This window comes from Dipodomys merriami, unplaced genomic scaffold (genome assembly GCF_024711535.1).
Source record: "Dipodomys merriami isolate MVZ:Mamm:240054 unplaced genomic scaffold, mDipMer1.0.p SCAF_29, whole genome shotgun sequence".
Classification (NCBI taxonomy): Eukaryota; Metazoa; Chordata; class Mammalia; order Rodentia; family Heteromyidae; genus Dipodomys; species Dipodomys merriami.
Window position 1 is genome coordinate 20,322,357 of NW_027204381.1, and position 24,558 is coordinate 20,346,914.

Genomic DNA, 24,558 nt, shown 5'->3' on the forward strand with positions numbered 1-24,558 from the left:
GATTCCTCAGCACCACATAAGCAAAAAGAAAAAAGCTTGAAGTGGCGCTGTGGCTCAAGTGGTAGAGCAGCACTAGCCTTGAGCTGAAGAGCTGAGGGACAGTGCCCAGGCCCAGAGTTCAGGTCCCACGACCGGACCCCCCAAAAAATAAATAAATAAATAAAAATAAAGTCCAGACCTCAAGCTCTTTCTCAGCCTTTTTACTGACAGCTGATGCTCTGTCACTTGAATTGTATTTCTCCACTTCTGTTTTTTTTTTTTTTTTGGGGGGGGGGTGGGGTGGTGGTTAATTGGGTATAAGAATCTTGCCAAGTCAGGCACCAGTGTCTCATGCCTATTATCCTAGCTACTCAGGAGGCTGAGATCTGAGTGTCACAGTTCAAAGCCAGCCTGGGCAGGAAAGTTGTGAGACTCTTATCTCCAGTTAACCACCAGAAAAACCAGAAGTGGCCCTGTGGCTCAAGTAGTAGAGTGCTCACCTTGAGCTGAAGAGCTCAGGGACAGCACCCAGGCCCATAGTTCAAGCCTCATTACCGACCAAAAAAGAAAGCAACCTGCTTTTTTCTTTTATACCTTGTGAAAGAAGAAGTTGAGTGCTAGCAGTAGAACTGGGTAGTTTAATGAAGCTTACTGGAGGTTGGGACTAACTAGAACCAGGGACCCACCCATATATAACACATCTCAAGCACAATAGCCACACTTTTGGTCAGATGAAAGCAGAATTTGTGGTTGTATGCGTCTTCCTAAATCCTAATTTCTTATGTGACATACGCTTTTGTTCTCTCACTTTTTTTTTTTTTTTTTTGGTCTGGTTGTGGGGCCTGAATTCTGGGCCTGGGCACTGTCCCTCAGCTCTTCAGCTCAAGGCTAGTGCCCTACCACTTGAGCCACAGCACCACTTCCGGCTTTTTTCTTTTTGCTTATGTGGTGCTGAGGAATCGAACCCAGGGCCTCAGGCATGCAAAGCAAGTGCTCTACCACTGAGCCAACTTCCCAGCCCTCTCTCACTTTTTGAGTTATATCTGTTTTGAAGCTGCCTAATTTGTAACAGAGACCTTTTCTAACTAAATCCTTTTTCTCTTATACTTCATTTTCTAGACCTCTTCCAGTGCCAAAACTGCCATCTGGGGAGCAGGGCGAGGGTGAAGAGGACACTGAGTATATGACTCCCTCCTCCAGACCTCTAGGGCTTCAAAAGCCAGAGCTGAAGCGGCCTTTGGAGACAGCCCAGTGTGCACGGTATGCAACAACCCTGTTTAGGGGCAAATACCTTTATATGGGTTATTCATATGCCATTCCTCACCTGCTTGGCTTGCTACTTGCAGTACTGTTATTAGTTAAAATTAAAGTCTAAATATCAGTCTAATCCGTAATATTTAAGGCTCTGATAGCTGCAAGCAGTTGCTCTCCATGTTTTCTTGGCATTGCTGTGACTTTCTGAATGTGCTCATGTTTAACATCAATCATAAAACATTTATAAGTGATAATGCCATAAGAAAAAGTATTGTGTTAAGAAAAATCAGGGTTGGGCCTGGAATATGGCTTAGTGGTAGAGTGCTTGCCTAGGCTGCATGAAGCCCTGGGTTCAAAAAAGAGAAGTGGCACTGTGGCTCAACTGGTAGAGTGCTAGCCTTGAGCATAGAGTTCAGGGACAGAGCCCAGGCTTTGAGTTCAAGCCTAAGACTGGCCCCCCTAAAAAAAAAAAAACAGAGGGAGCCGGGTGCTGTTGGCTCACGCCTGTAATCCTAGCTACTCAGGAGGCTGAGATCTGAGGATCGCGGTTCAAAGCCAGCCCGGGCAGGAAAGACCGTGAGACTCCTATCTCCAATAAACCACCAGAAAACCGGAAGTGGCGCTATAGCTCAAGTGGTAGAGTGCTCACCTTGAGCTGAAGAGCTGAGGGACAGAGCCCAGGCCCAGAGTTCAAGCCCCACGACCGACAAAAAAAAAAAAAACAGAGGGAGAGAGAGAAAATCAGGGTCTTAGGGTAGTCATGAACAGAAGTCTTATGAGTTTGCAGGTAACTGTGTTTTCAAAGATCATTGTGTTTATTTTCCTTCTGGTTCAGAGCGTGTGATTGTGACCAACAGACTGATAGCTGTACTTATGAAGCTATGTATAATATTCAGTCTCAGGCGCCATCTGTCACCGAGAACACCTTTGGTGAGTAGCCTCTCTGCTGTTAAAAATGGACATGCCAGGTGTAATGGTGAATGCTTTTAATCCCAGCATATGGATTACTAAGGTAGAAGGAGAGTGAATTTGAGTCTAACCTGGACTACATTGCAACTTTGAGCCTGGTATGATCTACATAGAAAGACCCTGTCTCAAAAAAGGAAAGAGAAAGCTGGGCACTGAGGTTCATGCTTGTAATCCTAGGTTCTCAGCAGGAGGCTGATAGCTAAAGATTGAAGTTTGTTTTTTGTTGTTGTTGTTGTTGTTTGTTTTTTTGTTTTTGTTTTTTGGGTCCAGTCGTGGGGCCTGAACTTTGGGCCTGGGTGCTGACCCTCAGCTCTTCAGCCCAAGGCTAGCGCTCTACCACTTGAGCCACAGCACCACTTCCGGCTTTTTTCTTTTTGCTTATGTGGTGCTGAGGAATCGAACCCAGGGCCTCAGGCATGCAAGGCAAGCTCTCTACCACTGAGCTACCTTCCCAGCCCTAAAGATTGAAGTTTGAAGCCAACCCAGGCTGGAAAAATCTATGAGACTCTTAACCTCCAATTCATCGCCAGAAAACCCAGAGTGGAGCTATAGTTCCAATGGTTATAGTGCTAACCTTAAGCACAAAAACTCATGGACAGCACTCAGTTCAAGTCCCAGGATCGCCATAAAGAAAACAAAAAGAGGGCTTTGGAAGCATGACTCAATAAAATCATCTGCCTAGCAAATGTGAACCCTGAGTTCAAACCCTAGTACCACCAAAGTGTGGGGGAAGGTAGTAAAGGAAGAAAAAAAATAATTGACATACCATAGGAATTACCTTGTAAATTTGTCTGAGAGAGCTTGACTTAAGGAGAAAATTATTTTTAGTACTCTTTGGCAACATCTTTGATTCATAGGCACACAGCTAGTTCCTTTTGTGCTTTCCCATCTTTCCAGGACCTAGAGACACTCTGTTATATGGTCTGGACCTAAAATGCTGGCAGCTCCCTTTTATTCCCATTGCGTTGATGAAATTCTTTTGTATGTGGGTGGTAAACACTCAATTCCCATGTTAACTAGCTCACTGAGTTGAAAGTTCAAGAAGTCTTCACACAGACAGGCGCTGGTGGCTCACGCCTGTAATCCTAGCTACTCAGGAGGCTGAGATCTGAGGATCGAGGTTCAAAGTCAGCCAGGGCAAGGAAAGTCCGTGAGACTCTTTTTTGTTGTGGGACCTGAACTCTGGGCCTGGGCGCTGTCCCTCAGCTCTTCAGCTCAAGGCTAGCACTCTACCACTTGAGCCACAGCACCACTTCCAGCTTTTTTCTTTTTGGTTATGTGGTGCTGAGGAATTGAACCCAGGGCCTCATGCATGCAAGGCAAGCACTCTACCACTGAGCCACCTTCCCAGCCTCCACCCCCCCCCCCCCCCCCCCCGTGAGACTTTTATCTCCAATAAACCACTAGAAAACCAGAAGTGGCGCTGTGGCTCAAGTAGTAGAGTACTTGCCTTGAGCTGAAGAGCTGAGGGACAGCGCCCAAGCCCAGAGTTCAAGCCCCACGATCAACCAAAGAAGTCTTCACACACAGGAGGACCCTTGGCTGATCCAAGATGAAATGCAAATAGAAATGCTTAAAAAGAAATGGTATCGGGCGCTGGTGGCTCACACCTGTAATCCTAGCTACTCAGGAGGCCGAGATCTGAGGATCTCGGTTCAAAGCCAGCCTGGGCAGGAGAGACCGTGAGACTCCTATCTCCAATAAACCACCAGAAAACGAAGTGGCGCTGTAGCTCAAGTGGTAGAGCGCTTGCCTTAGGCTGAAGAGCTGAGGGACAGCATCCAGGCCCAGAGTTCAAGCCCCATGACCGACAAAAAAAAAAAAAAAGAAATGGTGTTTAGAGTGTTTGGCATCAGTAGCTATTAACCTTAGCAAAGTAATCTCTGACATGTTCAACAGTACAGCCGCAGGATTGGTGCAGATTATTTCTATCCACATAGCCTCACAGACATTGAGAAACTGTCAAATAAAATGAATGATAGGGGCTGGGAAGGTGGGTCAGTGGTAGAGTAAGTGCCTCGCATGCATGAGGCCCTGGGTTTGATTCCTCAGCACCACATAAGCAGAAAAACTTGGAAGTGGTGCTGTGGCTCAAGTGGTAGTGTGCTAGCCTTGAGCTGAAGAGCTGAGGGACAGCGCCCAGGCCCACAACCGACAAAAATAAAATAAATTAATGATATTATATGTATGCATGCATGAATGAATGGTGCCCTGGGTTGAAATGTGCTAGGGGTAGGAGAAGAAGATAACTTTGCCAACTTTTTTTCCAGGTGAAGGGAATTTGGCTGCAGCCCACACCAACACTGGCCCTGAAGAGCCAGAAAATGAGGATGATGGGTATGATGTCCCGAAGCCCCCTGTGCCCGCTGTGCTGGCCCGCCGAACGCTCTCAGACATCTCTAATGCCAGCTCCTCCTTCGGCTGGTTATCTCTGGATGGTGATCCTACTACAAGTGAGTCTCCAAGCTGCTTTTTTGTCTGGTGCTGTTGTCTGGTTCCTGGTTTATTATGTTGGAACACATAGCCAGCTGCAGTGGCAGTCAGTAGGAGGAAGCAGTAGACGATATGCTAGATTGTGTATCTAAATAGGTAGAAAGCAGTCCAAGGTCCCAATTTTTTTTTTTTGTCAGTTGTGGGGCTTGAACTCTGGGCCTGGGCACTGTCCCTCAGCTCTTCAGCTCAATGCGAGCGCTCTACCACTTGAGCTACAATACCACTTCTAGTTTTCTAGTGGTTTATTGGAGATAGGAGTCTCACGGTCTTTCCTGCCTGGGCTGGCTTTGAACCGCGATCTTCAGATCTCAGCCTCCTGAGTACCTAGGATTACAGGCGTGAGCCACCGGTGCCCGGCTAAAGGTCCCAAATTTAAAAACCAGACTATAATCAAATTCTTGAGATTTTGCCAAACTTAGAAATAAAATGGTCTTTGAACCATGGATCCTCCTATGTAGAGGAAAGGTAGAGTTTCTAGCTCTTTCAGATTGCCTTGTGACAGTAAGAATTAAGTTTGATGGTTCAGAATCATGCTCTTTTTTTCTGAGCCTCATCCCACTGGAAAGGAAGTGCACTGTCCTGGAATGTGCATAGAATGAATGGGCCTGGAGCCATCCCACATTGGGCCTTGACTTTGGGGGCTGTTCTTCCTGCACCTGTCACCTGCCTGCCTGGTAGAACAGCAACCAGAGTTGCTGTCGCTTTGGAAATTGAAGACAACTTTTAGGACAGCTGGTAGAAAGGATGTACAGCATCTAGTTTCTCAGACAGGCAGTGATCCCCACCAACCTGAATTAATCCTTCTTCAGTGCAGCTTAGGTTTATTTTTGTCTCCTTATTTGGCAGTTCTAGGGTTTGAAGTCAGGCTTACTAAGCAGACACTCTACCACTTGAGCCACTCCACTGGCTTGTCTCCTTATTTGTAGAAGGAGGAGTATATTACCTTCCCTTGTCCACTCAGAATTGTGTGTGTGTGTTGCTCATGGGGCTTGAACTCTGGGCCTGAGCGCTGTCCTACAGCTCTTTAGCTCAAGGCTAGTGCTCTACCACTGGAGCCACAGCACCAATTCCAGTTTTCTGAATGGTTTATTGGAGATAACAGTCTCACACACTTTCATGCCTGGGCTGGCTTTGAACCATGATCCTCAGATCTCAGCCTCCTGAGTAGCTAGGATTACAGGCATGAGCCACCAGCGCCAGCCCCTGAGCTTCTTTTGCCTAAGGCTAGCTTCTGGCTTTTTCTGTTTATGTGGTTGTGGTACTGAGGAATCGAACCCAGTGCTTCATGCATGCTAGGCAAGCACTCTACCACTAAGCCACATTCCCAGTTCTACTCAGAATTTTAAAAGAAATCCAAATGATCATTTGTGTGAAAACTTGTTGCTAAGTGAAAAGCATAACATGGATGTTTATCATAGTAACAGTTAGTTGTTAATGAAACGGGCGTATGGTGTATTTAGAAGGTGGTTTCTAAATAAGGAAACTAGATCCCCAAACTCTTGAACCTCCAAAACCTACCTTTCAAGCTGGTAATTTAGGTCAGTTGTAGAGGCTCTGGGTTCCATCCTAGCGCAGCAAGTAAATAAAGTTAAGTTTCTTAAGCCTTTTGTGATGAAGGAGCACAAGCCCACAACTGACAGAAATTCAATAATAGCTTGATGTTAGCACACTGTTCTTATTACTGTTACTTCCATTAAATGAGCATTTTTCCCAGACTTGCAATTTTTTCCCCCTGTTTTTCCTAGACTTCTCTGAGGGTTCCCAAGTTCCTGAGAGGCCCCCCAAACCATTCCCTCGGCGAATCAACTCTGAACGAAAAGCAAGCAGCTGTCAACAAGGTGGTGGTGCCACTGCTGCCCCTGGCTCTGGCCCCTCACCACAGCTCTCCAGTGAGATTGAGAGCCTCATGAGTCAGGGCTACTCCTACCAGGACATTCAGAAAGCTTTGGTCATTGCCCACAACAACATTGAAATGGCCAAAAACATCCTCCGGGAGTTTGTTTCTATTTCATCTCCTGCTCATATAGCCACCTAGCACATCTCTCCCTGCCATGGCTTCAGCGGACCCATAAGCCAGGCTCAAGGAGCACCAAGGAGGGCAGAGGTTTCTTTGGGGACTTAAGTGAGCTCCTGCCCTCTCTACAGGGATCATGAGGTGCCCATGGTTCCAAGATTTCAAAGCAGTGGAGCGAAAATGGAGCAGCTAGTCTTCTTTTGTATTGGTCTTGAGTGTATTTGCAGGTGCCCTTCAGTTCCCACTTGGAGAGAGAATGGAGTGGATTTTTATTACATGGTAGCCTACCTGGGGAGCTGGCCCACAAGCAGCAGAACAAGCGTTGTTTTATAAACCCTAATTGAGAACTTGAGGCTCTCCTGGGTTAGAGATGTGACTGTGTGTATGTGTATGCGTATGTGTGTGTCTATGTCTGTGATTGTGTGTGTCCTGTAATTATAAGATGATCCTGCTGTGTGTGCTAATCCCAGATGGGGAATAGCACAAAAGGTTCAGGAAGGAATCTTTAAAAGACTTCCATCTACTGTGGTATTGCACCTCATCTAGTGTGTATTACAGCTTCAACACTCCCCTTTGGCTTAGACTATTATGTGCATAGCTGAAGTCTTTTATGTTGAGAACACCTTCCTTTTCTGTCCTTTCCCTTATGAATTTCCTCCTCCTTCCTCCTCCTGGGCATTCTGTCATTGGCAGTGGGCTTGCTGTCTTGCTGTGACCAGTCTTACTAAAGTCAAGCAGCTTCTAAGATACTCTTTATGCTGTGTGATATTGTTAGTTTGTTGTAAAGCTAGATGGAAGGGAAAGTGCTGTTGCTCTGTGGTTAGTCATGGTTGGTGCTAGCTAGCAGCTAACACTGTGGTTAGTCATGGTTGGTGCTAGCTAGCAGCTAACACTGGTCATTCCAAAGTACAGTTATATAGGAATACTGAATTTGTTAAAAAATAAGATGTTTGAATTATCCTAATACATAATGACCAATTTGAGATAGAGGCCTTCAAATACATTCCGTGTCCTCCCCAGGGTGTTGTCTGGGGACGTTGTTACCTTGGTGTCAGGTATGTGTTTTGGTGCAGGTCATGAGTCTTTCTACTTAATGGGAAGGGAAGAACATTAATTCCAGGGTGACTTTTGGCCGAGTACCTTGAAGCTTTTAGGAAGTTTCATTCATATGCTATTTTGCTGCACAAAATAGACAATAAGGATTTATCTGTTGACTTTTTCTTTTTTTGGGGGGGGGGTCTGGTCGTGGGGCCTGAACTCTGGGCCTGGGCGCTGTCCCTCAGCTCTTCAGCTCAAGGCTAGCATTCTACCATTTGAGCCACAGCGCCACTTCCGGCTTTTTTTTTTCTGCTTATGTGGTGCTGAGGAATCAAACACATGAGCCAGGGTAGAGTTTCAGTAATGATTTTTCTTTGCCCATAAGGAATAGGGCACCACCCATGGTAATAATGTTTTGCTAATAATTAGCACCTTTCTTATACATTGGTGGTGTTCATGGATTTGGTTCTGTTGTGCCTAGGGCTTTGTCTGTTTCTTCCTTTCCTTGGTCTTTTCTTAGGTCTTATATATAATTACTATCTTCACAATAATTAGGTACTACTCATTGAAGTTAATCAAAGACAATAAGGAGAACTGTGGCAGTTAGTATAATTGGGAGTTCATAAAGAAGATTCAGAGTCCAGTTTGGAGACCCGCTTGTCAATTCCTGTTCAACTACTGAGTGGCCCATTGGGTTCAGCTAGGTCTCTGTTAGGATCTCCTGACTTCCCTAGCAACATGTACCCCTTTCCTTATCAGAAGCGAGCTAGCTTTCCCATAAATCTGCCTTGCTCGGGACCTAAGTAATATTATTGTCTTTAGTTTCAGACAAAAATGATGTTCCTTAAGTTAGTTTTTCCCATTCAGACATCTCTAGAGCTAAAAGCTTTTCTAATTCTTTCCCTTGGCATCTGGCTACTCCAGGATCTTTTATTTTATCCTCTTGCCTGAGCTATTTATACTCCCAGAGCAGATAATAGAGGCCCTCCTGTTGATGTTCCATGGTTACCCAGTGTCTCTTCTCATGGCTGGAAACAGCATAACAGTACAGCAGGTGCCAGAGGTCCTGTGTTTGGGGTAAAGGGAGCCTGAGAGAGTGGTTAGAGAAACAGTAGTCTACTTCAACTTCAAGATGCTGGTAACATTGAGTTTTTGTATTTTATTTAAACATTGAAGGCTGGCCTGGACAAAGAACTAGGGAAAAAAATGGCCGCAGTTTCCAGGCCTATCCGTATTATAGTTTTTCTTTCTTGGCAGAAATTGCCCATCGTGTGAAGATCTATGGGCTGGGAAGGTGGCTCAGTGGTAGAGTGCTTGCCTTGCATGCATGAGGCCCTGGATTGGATTCCTCAGCACCACATTAGCAGAAAAAGCCACAAGTGGTACTGTGGCTCAAGTGGTAAAGCACTAGCCTTGAGCTGAAGAGCTGAGGGACAGCACCCAGGCCCAAATAAGATCTAAGAAAAAACACTGGGCACATTTTTTTTTTTTTTTTTTTTTTGCCTTTTCAGTGTACCCAAGTCTTCTGTGGAGACGTGTTCATACCATCTAGACTCGGGCATCTCATCCTTTCCTTTCCTGAGCTTCCATATAATAGCTTGAGTTAGTTCTGTCCCTGTGTTGAGCATGTGTGTCACTGACTGCTTTGGTGTTTAGTTTGTCAGATGTGGGTCACAGGCATTCGAACTTTGGCCATTATGTGAGGACCTTTCCTGGGACAGTGCCCGCCTGTGTCCTGACACTGCCAGGAACCTTTGGAAAGGTTTTGTGCAGCTCTCATCTGGAGGATAGTCCCCGAACTTGGGTATCTTCTGTTTTCTTTTGAGGCATCATTAATTCATTCTTCATCTTCCATTTGTATAGCAATGTTTAAGGCTCTTCTGAGTTTTATTTTTTTTATTTTATTTATTTTTTTTTTTTGGGTCCAGTCGTGGGGCCTGAACTCTGGGCCTGGGCGCTGTCCCTCAGCTCTTCAGCTCAAGGCTAGCGCTCTACCACTTGAGCCACAGTGCCACTTCCGGCTTTTTTCTTTTTGCTTATATGGTGCTGAGGAATCGAACCCAGGGCCTCAGGCTTGCAAGGCAAGCGCTCTACCACTGAGCCACCTTCCCAGCCCTCTTCTGAGTTTTAAAATTGCCCTTTCATGACCAGGCTTTACTTTGAGCTTTCACATTTTGACAAGCCCTTCCTTATTCCTTCTCCTAAATACACATAGTTGGTATAGTCAAGAAAACCACTTTTAACATTTTCCTTTTTTCTCTTAATTCATTAGGCTATTCTATTTTCCTACTTTTATCATATCTGCCTGCCTTATTGATAGGTCACTGTCCTGCAGCTCCCAGGACTGGACTTGCATTGTTGGTGGTGGGTGGTGGTAGGTGGTGGTGGTCATGGGGCTTGATCTCAGGGCCTGAGGGCTGTCCCTGAGCTCTTTTGCTCAAGGCTGGTACTCTCATTTTGAGCTACAGCACCACTTCTGGTTTTCTGGTGGTTAACTGGAGATAAGAGTCTTAAAGACTTTGCTGCCCAGGCTGGCCTTGAACCACAATCCTTAGATCCTTAGATCTCACCCCCCTGAATAGGATTACAAGCCACCAGCACCCAGCTTTTTTTTTTTTTTTTAATCTTTTTTTGGTGCTGGTACTAGAACTTGAACTCACAGCTTAGCACTCTTGCATTTTCTGCTCGTGGCTGACCATGGGGGGAAAAAGTCTGCTTATCCCATAAGTTTTTTTTTTTAAAGGTTCTTAAAGTGGTAACAAGTAAATAAATCACCTTGTGATCTCTATAATATATACCTCCTTTTAAATTAACTAATAGATTAGGCCGCTTACCATCTCAGCCTTTGTCTGTTACTATTTATTTAACCAGTGATTTCTGCCTGTGGCTGGCCATTCTCCACTCACCAGCCCTCTCCTTCCCTAAGCCCACCCTGCATGCTCTGCCATTCTTCTGTTCTTCTGCCATGCGTCTCTTCTCACCAGACTTATCACCAGGAACTCAGATGTATAATATAGTACTGTTAGTAGCATTCATTTGCTAGTAGTTTTTGAAAAACGAGGAGGTCACTATTCTTCATACTTAAAATACTTATTTCCTCTCTAGGAAAATAAAATGTTTTATGGTCCAAACTAGGTTTGGACCTAGGAATTAGCTTGACTATTCTCTTAAGCTACCATTAATGTCTTTTGTAGGCCATCAGCAGTGGTATTACTGCAGAATATTCTCCTACCTCACATAATAAAAGTCAGATGGTAATTACCTTCAAATTAACTTGGTATTGGCCTTTTTTTTTTTTTTTTAATGTCAGTCCTGGGGCTTGAACTCAGGGCCTGAGTCCTGTCCCTGAGCTTTTTTGTTCAAGAGTAGTGCTCCACTACTTGAGCCACAACTCCATTTGGGCTTTTTTTTTTTTTTTCCAATACTTTATTGGAGATAAGAGTCTCATAGACTTTCCTGCCCAAGCTGGCTTCAAACTGTGATCCTCTGATCTCAGCCAACTGAGTAGCAAGGATTGTAGGTGTGAGCCACTGGCGCTTAGCCTCTCTAACTCTGCAAAGACCACTATTCACCTGAACAACAGTATTTGGACCATTGGACTAACTACAGTGTTACATATGTCAGTAGCATCTGCTTGGCGTTGAACATTAGGGCATTAAATGCTTAAGCAGAGCCTTTACCTGTGGTCCCCTTTCCAATCTAGTGCCTTCCTTTATCTTTTCACTGAGTTTTTGTGTCCCTACTTCCCCTTGTTGGGAATATTTCCTTTTCACCTTAGGGATCTGCCACCATATCTTGAAACTACTTGGCATTTGTTTTCCTATCCTAATTCTGTAATATGGCTAATTCTGTACTAGAAAAGCTGGAGGCGTTGGGGAGTGGGTACCTGTTGATGTTAAGTCAGTTTGATTTTATAAGAGCTGGATTCTCAGTATTCTGCATGTCAGCCTGCTTCCCTCCCAGAGCTCACACTCAATACATTACCATTACTCTCCTAGACCTTAAAGCTTCAAAATTCAATCTGATTTCTTCTTTCTTTTTTCTTTTTTTGGTTGATCATGAGGTTTGAACTCTGGGCCTGAACACTGTCCCTAAGCGCTTCAGCTCAACGCCTAATGCTCTACCACTTGAGCCACAGCACCACTTCTGGTTTTCTGGTGGTTAATTAGAGTTAAGAGTCACACAGAGCCGGGCGCTGGTGGCTCACGCCTGTAATCCTAGCTACTCAGGAGGCTGAGATCTGAGGATCGCGGTTCAAAGCCAGCCCTGGCAGGAGAGACCTTGAGACTCCTATCTCCAATAAACCACCAGAAAACCGGAAGTGGCGCTGTAGCTCAAGTGGTAGAGCGCTCGCCTTGAGCTGAAGAGCTGAGGGACAACGCCCAGGCCCAGAGTTAAAGCCCCACGACCGACCAAAAAAAAAAAAAAAGAGTCACACAGACTCCTGCTTGAGCTGGCTTTGAACCGCAATCCTCAGATCGCAGCCTCCTGAGTAGCTAGGAGCCACTGGCACCCAGCTCAACCTCAAATATTCAAACTGTTTAAAGCATTAACAGTATACTTTGATCTCAGTCTGTACACAGCAGTCCTTCTATAGGAATATACTGCATGGACTGCTGATAAAAAAGGAGGGTATTATCATAAGAAAGTTTGGGCTTTAGTTCCATAGGAAATTGAACTGGTTCTTACATGGTGCCAAACTGGGAAATTTTTTACCCTTGGTCCGTCCTCCTACTTCACAGTCTGTTTGTGTACAAGATCCCCAAATAGCACTCCAGTCCTCAAATCCACATAGCCATGGAGTCACCATGAGCAAATAAATGCCCAGTTTGTCTTTGTTCACAACTTAAATAGTATACAACTCATTGATTAGCAGTCCCCCACCAGTGAGACTTCCACAGAAAATAAGAAGCATATAGGCAGCATCAGAAAAATCCTTCAGCTGGAAGTTGGGGGTTCTCCAGAGAAGCAGCTGTGGACTTGGTAGCTACCCTGGAAGGACATCAATAATACTAGTAGCAAAGCCGTTACTGTCTTGCCTTTTTGAGAGGGGAAAGGTAGCCTTGGGAATATGTTTGACTCATCAGGAAAATCCTTAGGCTTAACAATTCGTTTCTTTCATCTGTGGCCTAATCTGTTCCTGACATTTTTTACTCGTTATTCAACTCAGGTCTTTGGCCTTTTCCAGTTTTTTAGGGATCATGGTTTTCACTGTGGCCACTCCTTAAGCTTCTTGTCTCTCTTCAGGTTTTCTTGCTAAAATCCATGTTCGTCTGTGAGCCTTGATCTGTGTCCTGCATTCCCTTCTCCCTCTCATCTTTCTGTGTAGGAGGGAGCTCTGAGGTGATGCTTTTCAGCACCACAGAAATTAGCCTCGCTAGAGCCAGTGACAAGAGAGGTAATAGTCGGGACACTCACCATTCCCGTGTGACTAGAGCTCTTGCAGTGAGCACTTTAGAAAGAATATTTAGATCTCCCTTGTTCACCTGCTGCCCTTTCTTGGCCCTATATCATGGAAGTGTTTGTTTTTCTGACTTCGTTTTATTTTGGCTTTTTTTTTTTTTTTTTTAACTACTGCTTGCCTGGATCTTTGGATCTTATTTATCACATCCTAGAGCCTGTCCTGAGTTGTGGGCATTTTATACCGCCTTGCTTATACCTTTTTTAAACTACTAGAGTCATTTGGTATACACAGAAGTAACTTACAATAATCCAAAGATACACATTGAGGCACATAGAAGGGCAGGTCATCAGACTTTGATAGTCCTAGTGTAAGCTCCTGAGTTCAAGGAGCAGAGGGACAGTAGTGCCATGTGCCTTCACAGTGTCCCAGGGAATCTGGGTTGGTTCCAAAGGGAAGTACTAATATTTCTTGGTTCCAGAAAGTAGCACAAAGAGTGAGACAAGGGGAAATAGGGACAAGGAAGAGCAAGCTCCGTACCTTCAGTGCCAGATGGAAGGCCAGCCCTGACTAACAGCTGTTTGGAGATATTGCAGCCTCTTTCCTGGTATAATGCTTGAGAAACATGTAGCTGACCACTCCCTGTATTTGTCCAGAGCCAATGTGGAAAGCCAACCTCAGATTCCCTACCCATCTGGCAGTAGAACAAATCAGCGGAGTTCTCACTACCGGTTCCTGTATTACTGATTCACTCCTACCACTGCACTTGAGACGGGCTTCCACATTGCCTGGAATGTTTTCCTTCTTCCCTGAACCAAGTGAGAGGCCAGAGAATAGAGTTGTTCAGTGCGCTACACACACAGCTCCTTGGCCTTACACAGCCTCCCGCACAGGCCGAGGTGGGTGGGCGGGGGTGCGAGTGCCGGTGTGTTTCCCTTCTCCCTCTCCCTCTGGCCCTGTGGTGCTGAGGGTGGCGGTGCAGTGGCTGTCTTGAAAGTAAAGAGACGGCCAGTCTACCAAGGAGTCTGCCCCGCTCCTCACCCACAGCCCCTCCTGCTGTCCAGCGGGCCAGCTGCCTCCTGACCTCCCCTTCTCACTGCTCATGAGGTCTTGGTCTGACTTCTGCTGAAATGTGGGTGACATGGCGGCTGGGAGGTGCCTCCTACATCTGCTTTCTGGCTGTGGTGACTTGAGATTTTTAACCTTATATATCTTTTTCCTTTATTCAAAACAAAACAATTTTTAGCACACTGAAAAAAAAAAGAAACCAAATGTTTTGTGCCTTTCTAAGGCAGCACTGTATCCCAGGCTGCATTTTAGGACTTAATATGGAAATTCCAGAGTCTGAGCTCCTCTACCTTGAGTCTCCTAGCCCTAGTGTCACGGGGACAGCAAGGAGTCCCTCTGTGGTTGGAGAGGTGGCACACAGGGACGCTATGTCTGTGGTGCCCTTTCCCGGCCATTAGGCTTTATTGGCAAAGAACAGCATTGTACCCTGGGGTCATTTGACTGGTTCCAATTAGCTTAGTTAGCAGGCTGGAAGCTTTGTCTCTTCCAGGAGAATATTCTACAACCTTCAGGTATGGACCCCTCCAGGTACCCCAGCCTTGTACCGAAATGTAGGGTGTACTCTCCCAAGCGGGAGAGGATAGTACGTTCTGTTGTCTTTTTGTTTTTGCTAGATCTTGAGCCAGCCTCAACCTCCTGCCTCTCCTCAGACTTGGCTTTCCTTCCATTCGATGGTTTCAGACTTAAAGCATTAAGCAATGGGTACCCTCTACAGGGTCTGGTTTTCCCCAGGGCGGGGGGGCGGGGCGGGGAGGGGCAGCAAGGGACCCATACCAGAAGCCTGTCAGAAAGTGTTTTCTATACAGCGACATTTTACTTATTTCTTCCCCTCCCCTTGGTTCTTCCTGCCTTTAACTAATAAAGAATTAAGAGGTAGAAACACTTTTTTTTTTTTAAGGTCCTCCTTATTCAAGATTTTGAAATTCTTGGCCTGGGTGGGGCTAGAGAGAACTTGATGTTTTCTCCAGGAAGAAGAGTCCCAATTTGTACATCAGTGTTAAGAAGAAAATAAAACAGACACTTAGATGAGATACTCATGGACTATTTTAAAAATGTGTCATTAATATAAAAAAATTTATATTAGCAGTATTTAATCATTCTCACCTGTAAAGAATAAGAAAAACAGAAGGTAAATATTCTTACAGAGAATAGCAGAGCTTTAAGATTCATTTTCATCTTAAGTCCATTTTGTTTTGCCAATGTATTAATGTTTAGAGGTCTGTTATACTAATGTTATTTATTAATTTTTTTCATTTCCATACACAAGTTAACTAAAGAGCTTTTTCAAAGCACCTGTGTCTGTAAAAAAAAAAGTATTTTTAAATAAACTTTCTTTTGTTGTAGCAGACTTGAGTTGTGGCGCATATGGAACTGAGCGAGATGCATAGGGCAGTTGTAGGGTGGAAGGTCTTGGTGGGCGCTGCAGTGCCAGCTAACAGATCCCTGGGACGGGGGCCATCGGCCCTGGCCAGCAGCCTGCCCCACCCCACCAAGAGGGGGCACTTATCCTAAGTGCACTGAGACCTAAAGGAACTGCCCTGTCTGCTCCAGAACTGAAACCATTTGCTCAAAAGTGGGGAACCCCCAGGCTGGGAAGGTGGCTCAGTGGTAGGTAGAGTGCTTGCCTTGCATGCATGAGATCCTGGGTTCGATACCTCAGCACCACCTAAGAGGAAGAAGCCGGGAATGGCTCTGCAGCTCAAGAGGTAGAGCGCTAACCTTGAGCTGAAGAGCTGAGGGACAGCGCCCAGGCCCAGAGTTCAGGCCCCACTACTGACCAAAAAAAAAAAAAGTGGGAACTCCCCCCACTTCAAAGGCATACCTCATCAGCAGTTCCCTTGAAAGTAGTTAAGTTCCAGAGGCCCCCAAGGTGACAAATGGAGAGCAATGGCAGGCTTCTGGGGTAATTAAGCTTTATTTTCCATATACATATATATACACACATATATTTATAAAAAGGAAGCGCTTTGCAAATTTACAACCTAGCAAAAACACACACACATACACATTCACACACACGTACATGTAACACCTCCAAAGCTCTAAGCCAGGCCTGTTTTTTATCCAGGTATCATTCTCCCATTTGGGCTCTTGAAGGGTCTGAGCCCATTCGCTTTATAGAAATTTGGTGACCATGTGACTGGTTTCGATACATGAGGAAGTCACTTGGGAGCTATCTTTGTCCCGTCTGCTGCCTCATGACCCCAAGGGGCTGGATATATCCCTCGAAAGCTGTGCCCAACTTCACCGCAGGGCAGGGATGCACCTTGGAAGCAATGATGCCAGCTCCTGGCTTCTGTCCAAAGACAAAAAAGGGGGCCGATGGAGAAGTAAGAGCAACTCTGCAGGGTACTCGAGCCGGGGTGAGCAGTGCTGCTCGGAACACCAGCTCAGAGGCACCACCCTAGCCCGCTGCTGTCAGACAGGACACAGGTTGACAGCCATAGCATGTGTAAGGAGAAAACAGAGCCTCCTCTCCAGTCCTGGGGACTGAAGCCCTGGCCGGGATGGTCAGCACTCGATGCAGGTGGACTGGACCCTGAGAGCCTGCAGGGCGGAGTGCGGTCCTTCCCCAGACGGTGTTGCCCCAGCCCGCTCCTCCGGAGCAGCTGCAGGTGAGCTGGAGCAGGGGTGCTCTCAGTGTTCCCTTTTGCGGGTGTCGGCTGGGGAGAAGAGTGAGCAGGGAGCTGGAAACCTTCCAGGTAGGGACGAAGCTGAGTGACCTCGGGGGCTAATGCCTCAGATCGATGTATTTCTCTCCCTGAAAACGGGTAGAGAGGAGAATTAAGAGGAGAACATGCGTGGGGGACGGGCAGAATTCGCGGTGTGAGCACTGAGGAGGGAAGAAAGGCGGAAGCTGATGAACCTGAGTGTAGGAGTCTGGAGGAAAGAAGCAGGGTTGGGGGCAGGGCAAGGGAGGACAGACCCCCCCCCCGCCTTTGCATCTGCATGAAGAAGCGGAAGTCACACTGTACACTTGGTGGCTGGCGCCACAGGCCCTGGCTAGGAAAAGGTACAGTGGTAAGATGGGGACTCTACTTAGCCGACCTCTGGGGTCCCTGTGACATTGCCTTGCCCTGCATGTGTCAGTAGTATTAAGGACTGAAGATGGGCCTGCTCTCCATCTCCAACCAAGGAGGAAAGACAAGAAAGAGTTAGTGTTCAGAGGAGGAGCCCCGTTAGCCCTTGTCACCCCCAGTCCCTGAAGACGTGTCAGGCAGTGGCCACAGGAAGCACCTCCTACCTGGTCGCCTGGAGCCCTCTTGTCTCCGCTGCTGCCCTGTAGAAGGCCCATCTCTTCTGGGAGCTTATCTGACTTAACTTCAACTACAAATTCGCTCTTACGAGACTGGGGCAGCGTGCTGGGAGGAGGGAGGTGAGAGGTTGGCAACTCAGGGGCGGGGCGGGGGCGTTGGGAAGGACGCTGGACGGGGGCATGGGCTCGTTGGTACCCTGGGCCGGCTTTGGGGAGGATGTCAGATAAGGAAATGAGAAGGCGTGCTTGATGGAAGCGGGGCAGCGGGTTGCGGAGCAGGGACTGCCCCACCCCAGGGTCCCGTTCCTGCTCTGCAGGGCGAGCAGACACTGGGCGGGCAAGGGCAGGTCCCGAGAAGGCAGCAAGAAGCACAGGAGGTCGGGGAGAGGATGAGGGCTGAGAACCAGGCTTACATCTCTTGTTTGCCTGACCGCCCGCAGGGCAGCTTGCCCTTCTTGTAGAAGAAGTAGAGGACAGCGCCCAGCACGGCCAGGACCAGGATGCACACGATCACGGCCACGATGACCACGCCCTTGCTCTCGGGCTCTGGCAGCTTTTTCTCTGTCACACAGAGGCGGTCCCGGTCAGGTCACGCTGTGCTTCAGGCTGCCACCTCGCCGCCTCGGCCACCCCCCCCCCCAAGCCCAGAGCTGACAGAGGAGCCGCTACTCACCTTCCTCCACACGACCCCCCGTCGGGCACAGGGCAGAGAGGGTGCCCTGGCACAGTTCTCTTGCCAGGCCCGGCTTACCTGTGGAGGTGCTGTTGGCTCTGGCATGAGGACTGACCATGGTGGTGCTGAGGCCAGTGGTTGTGTTGGAGTCGGGTGTGAGGGTGGTTAAACTGACTGGGAGCAGAGGGATGGGTTGTTAGAAGCACATGTTAATGTCCCGGCCTGGGAATGCCCCTGCCATCCGCTGCAGGGGGACAGCCCTCACCCAGCTCCAGGACGAGGAGGGTGGTGTTTATTCCCAGGGAGTTGGAGGCTGTGCATTCCGCGCCTGTTGCCAGCAGCTCTGGGGTCACAAGGACATTCAGGGTGCTCAGTACTGTCTGTGGATCCTGTTCTTGTTGACTTGCCTACGAGGAAGGAGGCAGCTCAGGGGGTGGGGAGGATCTCCGGTTATGGCCACAGGGCCTGGGCAAGGATTGATTGACTGACCAGAGGAGGGGGAAGGGGGCTGGGCTGCTTACCGTGCCATTCACATTCCAGAAGATGGTAGGCTGAGGATGTCCGGAGGCCTCACAAGACAGGCTGACCGTCGCATTCTCTCTCACCCACACCTTCCTCTGCTTTAGTGCCATCCATGGGGGCCCTTGAGGGGTCAGGAAGCGTGAGACAGCCCACTGAGCTAGCCTGCTTCCACCCCTCTGGTGTGCCCACAATAGCAGCTGGATTTTTGGTCCCCAAAGCCATGCAACTGCGGGGGTGATCTGGTCTCTGCCCAGACGGCCTTACCAAAAACGGCCACATTGACCAGCTGTGTGCGGTTCAGGCCAGGAACACTGGGGACAGACGCCATGCAGAGGTAGCCTCCTGCGGCCTCCCGTCTCAGGTTGGGAAACCGGAGCACAGATCCCTTTTCCAACACCTGGCCGGTCTAGAGTGAGAGGCGGGTCAGAAACTGAGGAGCAAGCCACCCACCGTCACCCCAGCTCCAGACCCACCTGGATACCTTTTCTCTCAGCCACTGGAACTCCAGGTCCTTGTTGCTCTCTGCCTCACACGTCAGCTCCAGGCTGCTGCCTTCCACGCCCTCAGGAGCTTCGGGACTCACCTGAATGTCCGACACATCTGGGGGCACAGCAGTCATGAGAGTCTGGGCAGGGTGAGGCCCGGCCCCCCCCTTGCCCCAGCCAGGCCCTCCTGTCCTGGGCCCCCAGCCCCTCACAGTTCACCAGCAGCTCCTGGGGGTCACTCATCAGTGGTATCATGGTGTCCAAGTCCAGGCCCTGACATTCGTACAGCCCACTGTGCTGCTTCTGGGCGGGGTCCAAGATCAGGATGCCATCGTCCAAGGTTTTCTCTTCCTCCATCTCCCTGGTGCTGGGGTTCTAGGAAAGCATGAGGGGGTGAGCAGAGCACCCCTCAGCCATCCGGCTGCAACTCTGGTCGGCACCCTGTCCATACCCAGCAGAGACTTCCATACCTGCTTGTTGATGTTGAAGTGGGGCTGGGGGTTGCCATCTGCCAAACACCTGATCTCCACGCGGTCCCCTTCCTTCAGCACCCCCACGGGCTCAACTTCCATCCACACTCTTTCAGCGGGGTCTGTGTGGGCAGAGAGGGAGGCTCTCAGCTCATCAGCAGGGGGCCAGCAGCCCCCCACCCCCACCCCCCAGAGCGGAGGAGCACTTGAGCACTCACAGAAAACAGGGACAGTGACTTCCTTCGATTCTTTCATGTGGTTCCCACTAGGCAGCCGGTAGCTGAGCTCACAGTAAAACTGGGCGTCTTTGTCCTCCTTAACCAGCTGAGCCTTCAGAACACTCTGCAAGGTGTATAAGCCGTTCGACTCCACAATCTGTGATGACTGAATTTGCACGCCTGGGCAGGGAGCAGGAGAACAAGGCTCAGCCTCAGCTCATCCCATGGTCTCCATGAGGGGTGACAGAGACACCGAAAGACCCTTGCCCTGCAGAGAGGGTCAGGGTCAAATGCAAACTGGCAATCCTTCAGCACTTTTACTGATCACTGCCTATCCTGGAAAAAATGAGCCAGGCACTGGCGGCTCATTCCTGTAATCCCAGTGACTCAGGAGGCTGAGATTTTAGGATTATGGTGTGAAGCCAGCTGGGGCAGGAAAGTCTGTGGGATTCTTATCTTCAATGAACCACCAAAAAGCTAGAAGTGAAGTTGTGACTCAAGTGACAAGAGAACCAGCCTTGAGCAAAAAAGCTAAGGGACAGCGTCCTGGTCCTGATTTCAAGTCCCAGTACTGGCACAAAGAAAAAAAATGTACAATGATGTGTACCCCGTAATGCTTCAGTGATGAAAAATAAAATATGAGGGGTGGGCAGAGGTGTAGCTCAATGGCAGAACGTGGTTAACATGTCCCTGGTTCTGCATTCCATTCCTAGCACCCCCTGCAAAGAACCTAAAGTGACTAGAAAAATGAGAAGCACTTGAGATCTGAACCACTAGCAGAAAACTCAGCAGTAAGCAAAATAAGCAGGTATACCTAAATAGACTGACCCGGAAAGACTGCACGCTCGCGATTGGGCGCACATGCACGCACACGCACGCACACACACACACACACACACAGATCAGGCAGTTTCTCAGCCTCAGCATTATTGATATTTCCGGCCAGAATTAACTCAGTGTGGCAGGGCCATCCTGTGTACTGGGGATATTTAGCAGCATCTTTGACCTCTACCCACAGATGCCCCTGTTCTTGTGACAATCTACATCACCTCTAGACACTGCCAAATATCTCTAGAGAGAGTGGGTGTACAAACTCACCCATGGTTAAGAACCACTGCTGAGATAAACCTAACTCCACGGTTCTTGCATGCACGAGTAAGTGCATGGAGATAAGCCTGAAAGAGTACTGACAACAGAGGTTACTCTAGGAGGATCTGGGCCAGGAAGAAGGAACTCCTAGCTTTTCTTTTTTTTTTTTTTGGTCCGGTTGTGGGGCTTGAACTCTGGGCCTGGGTGCTGACCCTGAGCTGCTTTTGCCCAAGGCTGGCACTCTACCACTTGAGCCACAGTGCCACTTCTGGCTTTTTCTGTTTATGAGGTACTGTGGAATCAAACCTGGGGCTTTGTGCATGCTAGGTAAGCACTCTACTATTAAGCCACATTCCCAGCCCACTTTTTTTTCTTTACTACAAACTCAAGGAAATGAGAGCTGGTATGTGTGGTCCACAGCAAATACTACTCACGGTTCTTCTCCTCCCTCAGAGGCCGACCGTTCTTGTACCAGATGACTTGAGGAATAGGGTACCCGTTCCTCCCCACGCAGGTAGCAACCTAAGGAGGGCAGAGTGTGCATTTCCTTGCCTGTCACCCCCCACGCTCCTCAGCCCCCGCTTGCCACCCTGCCTCCCTGGCATAGCTCACCTCCTCAGGCTCTGTGCTGTCCACGGGGATGCCCACGGCATTGGCCTGGATGGTTGGCTCCTCTGGAGCTTCTACAAGGGAAGGGAAGTGGTCAGGGTACAACTCCCAGCCTGCACTGCCCTGAGAGAAATGGAGGGGGGGTCACTCACTGTAGACGCGGAGCTGGATGCGGTGATCCTGGAGCCGAGGGCTCTTGCTCTGACACAGGAAGACCCGGTCATCGTGGGGGGTCACCTGATGCAGGGCCAGGGTCGCCCCTGGCCCCTGGAGGCTGAGTCGGTGCTCATACTCCCCGTGGGCGCTCTGGCCCTGGCCCTGGCGCACATGGAAGATGGCTGTTTGCTTTTCCTTGTGGATCTGAAAGGAGAGGAGAGAGAGAGAGGAGGGTCCTGGGGTACCTGGAGCAGACCTTCCACCACCCCCACCCCTTGCTACCCTCCCAAGCCCAAGCACTCACAGAAAACCAGTCCACCTGGCTGAGGTTGCCCAGGGCATGGGGTGGGCCACACTTCAGGAGGGCCGTCCCGCCCACTTCTACTTCCACCAGCTCGGGCGCCGGCTGCTGGGCCTCTCCGGGCACACCTGGGGGGGGACGCAGGGGGCACCCCAGCAGCTGTGTCAGCCCTGGTGGGCTTCCTGACCTCCTCCCCTCACAGGATCACTGCAGCTGTTCCTCTGCCACGCAGAGGGCCTGGAGAGGGCCGTCCTCCCTCACCCTCCACCTCACCCTGCTGTGCCCCCCCACACACCCGGGGACAGCCCTGTCCCAGCCCAGGGGATCCCTGGTCCTTGGAGCCAAGATGAGCAGCTCCCAGACAAGGCTGGCAAAAAACAGAAAGGGGCAAATGGGCTGTGGTCCAAAAGGAAGTCCCCTTGGCTCCTGGACCCCTCCTCTCCGAGTGAGCTCAGAGGGTGGGAATGCAAGGCATGTGCCAGGCTGGGGCACACAGGCCCCTTTGTGTCCCACCCGAGGGAAGATATCACTCTTCTTACCCCCCTCCCCTGAAGACTCAGTGAGCCGACTCCAGCCAGAAGCGCTCAGCTCTGTGTGTGTGTGTGTGTGTGTGTGTGTGTGTGTGCCAGTGTACCATCGGGAGACCCCCCATGTTGGGGGTCGGGGTCAGGGCCGGGCGGCGCGCAGTGACGTCAGCAGTGCCAGCACGCCGCCCGCGCCGCGAGGCGGTGAGGTCACTCAGCGCCATCTGGCCGGGCCCGGGCCCAGGCTGGCTGCGGGGCCAGGGGGCAGGTGGCGAGCCCGCCCCCCGCAGGCGCCTCGGATCCCCCACTGCCCCGGGAGCCAGAAAAGCAGGGAAGGGCGGGGCCGGGCTTGGCGGCTGCGGGCGCGCTTCGCCCTTTCCCCAGAAACCCGGCCGGTCGTGCCAGGCGGCAGGCCGGGGAGCCGGGCGCCCCGGGGACGCGGCTGGCACCGGGCGCAAGGCCGGCGGAGGGAGCCAGGCCAGGCCCACAAGTAACGCACCAACGGGGCCCGTGCGGGGCAAGGGACCCGGCCGCTAGACGGTTCCAGAAAGGAGATCGGAGGTGCCAGAGCACTCGTGCTTCGGTCTAAAGCCGCTCCGCCCCGGGTCTCGGCCACCTGTGACCCGCTCCCCCCCGCCCCGCCCGGGCGCGCGGCGACCCCGCCTGCCTGCCAACGCCCCGCCAGGCCCGGCTCCCGGCCCGGGGCGGGGTGGGGGGATCCGGCTCCCCCCCAACCCGGCCAGCCAGGCTGCCTTTCCCAGCAACAGGCGGCGCGGGGTGCCCGGATTTGGGGGTGCGGTCGAGCTGCGCGTCCCCCCGCGGCTGCAGCCTCGGCGCCCCCAGAACGAGCACCCGCGGGACCTCCCCTCCCGCCCAGAGCTCCCCGGGCTCGGCCCCACCCCTTCCCGCTCCCGCGCCCCGGGACACTCGAATCCCCGCCGCAAAGTGGAGTTGTGCGGGGGGCGCGCGGGGAGCCTGGGTCCCACCGCGCTTCCAGCTCCGCTCCGGGCCCGTCCGGAACGCGGGTTCCCCGGCGAACTCACCCGAGGCGCAGCGCCAGCCACAGCCGGCAACGATCACCCAGGCGCAGACGAGCCGGAGCGACCCCATGCTTCCCGGCCGGAGGGCGAGAGCCAAGTGAAGAGCTCGCGGCCGCCGGGGGCTGACGTCAGGGGGGCGGGGAGGGGGCCCCGAGCGCCGGCCGCCCCGCCCCGCCCCGCGCAGCCCCCCGCGCCCGCCCCGCAGCCCGAGGGGGCGGGCCCCGAGCGCCGGCCGGGGCGCGGCGCCCCTGAGCGCGGCCGAGGTCGGTCGGCGCCCGGGCCCCGGGCGCGCCGAGGCTGAGCGGGCAGTGACAGGTGTGTCGGAGCCGGGCGGACCGGCCGAGGCCGCGGCGAGAAGCTGGCCCCGATGTCCGCCCAGGGCAGGGCAGGGCCGGGCGTCCCCGCAGCGCCCTGCCCCGCGCAGCTCCAGCCGGCCGGCGTCGGGGGCGTCCCGGGGGGCTCTCCCGGCCGGGCCCCTCCGCCCCCGGGACTCCTAGAACAATCGATCCGCGGCGGCGGCCGGGGCCTGGCGGCTTCGGGGCGGACCGCGCGCCAGGTCCCACAGACCCAGAGGTGTCTGCGGAAGGGTGGACACGGTGCCGTCCGGGCTCCCCTTCCATCGCACGCTCCCCAACAGCGAGGGAAGGGCCCGATTCACGAGCCCAAGGTGGGCACTGTCCCCGCCCGGGCCCTCTTCACTCGGCCTGGCCTCAGACCCCTCCACCCACTGGGTGGCGAGAGGAAAGGAGACGCAAGCGTAAAGGATGCCGGGCCCCACCTGGACGGGCAGAAACCTGTTGGCCGTTCCCAGCTTCCCCTACCTGACCGACTGGGGCTGGCCGCTGGCTCTGATCACCCGCGGCCCCAGAGCCCGGTCGGCACGGCAAGGGGCGCGCGGTTCTACCGCCACTCTCCTCCCCGAGCCCAGCTTCTTCTGGAGTCTTCTGGCCTCTTGAATGGAGACTCCAAAGCAAAGTGCATAGCTCTCGCCTCACAAAG

General features: G+C 50.9%; 2 protein-coding genes across 3 annotated transcripts in view; one reads left to right on the forward strand and one right to left on the reverse strand.

The window, feature by feature from the left end:
* The window catches only part of Cbl (Cbl proto-oncogene), a 66,930-nt gene extending 51,368 nt beyond the window's left edge, over window positions 1-15,562 (forward strand). The window contains exons 13-16 of the mRNA XM_070038665.1: window positions 1,099-1,239; window positions 2,069-2,163; window positions 4,473-4,655; window positions 6,441-15,562. Coding sequence (XP_069894766.1) covers window positions 1,099-1,239; window positions 2,069-2,163; window positions 4,473-4,655; window positions 6,441-6,730 — 709 coding nt within the window. The 3' untranslated portion in view covers window positions 6,731-15,562. The remainder of the gene's footprint in view (window positions 1-1,098; window positions 1,240-2,068; window positions 2,164-4,472; window positions 4,656-6,440) is intronic.
* Window positions 15,563-16,112: 550 nt separating this feature from the next.
* Window positions 16,113-23,642, reverse strand: LOC138839013 (cell surface glycoprotein MUC18-like). Of its 2 annotated transcripts, XM_070038666.1 has the most exons (16): window positions 23,563-23,642; window positions 21,999-22,123; window positions 21,691-21,898; window positions 21,542-21,612; window positions 21,364-21,451; window positions 19,841-20,020; window positions 19,623-19,744; window positions 19,365-19,527; window positions 19,149-19,267; window positions 18,932-19,073; window positions 18,667-18,788; window positions 18,411-18,552; window positions 18,224-18,319; window positions 17,886-18,033; window positions 17,461-17,578; window positions 16,113-16,977 (listed from the first exon to the last, which is right to left on the reverse strand). In XM_070038666.1, exons 1-16 carry the CDS (start codon window positions 23,627-23,629, stop codon window positions 16,948-16,950), a joined length of 1,941 nt encoding a protein of 646 aa, XP_069894767.1. In that variant the 5' UTR covers window positions 23,630-23,642; the 3' UTR covers window positions 16,113-16,947. The 2 variants fall into 2 exon arrangements, with proteins under 2 accessions (XP_069894767.1, XP_069894769.1); XM_070038668.1 differs by lacking the exon at window positions 17,461-17,578.
* Window positions 23,643-24,558: the final 916 nt, after the last annotated feature.

Excerpts from the sequence above, each read along its gene's own strand:
- LOC138839013 (XM_070038666.1), bottom strand. The coding sequence starts at position 23,629 with ATGGGGTCGCTCCGGCTCGTCTGCGCCTGGGTGATCGTTGCCGGCTGT. Across the intron at positions 18,789-18,931 it reads GGTCAATGTGGCCGTTTTTG|GGCCCCCATGGATGGCACTA; the intron begins GTAAGGCCGTCT and ends TGACCCCTCAAG. Across the intron at positions 18,034-18,223 it reads AGCCAACAGCACCTCCACAG|AGAAAAAGCTGCCAGAGCCC; the intron begins GTAAGCCGGGCC and ends TCTGTGTGACAG.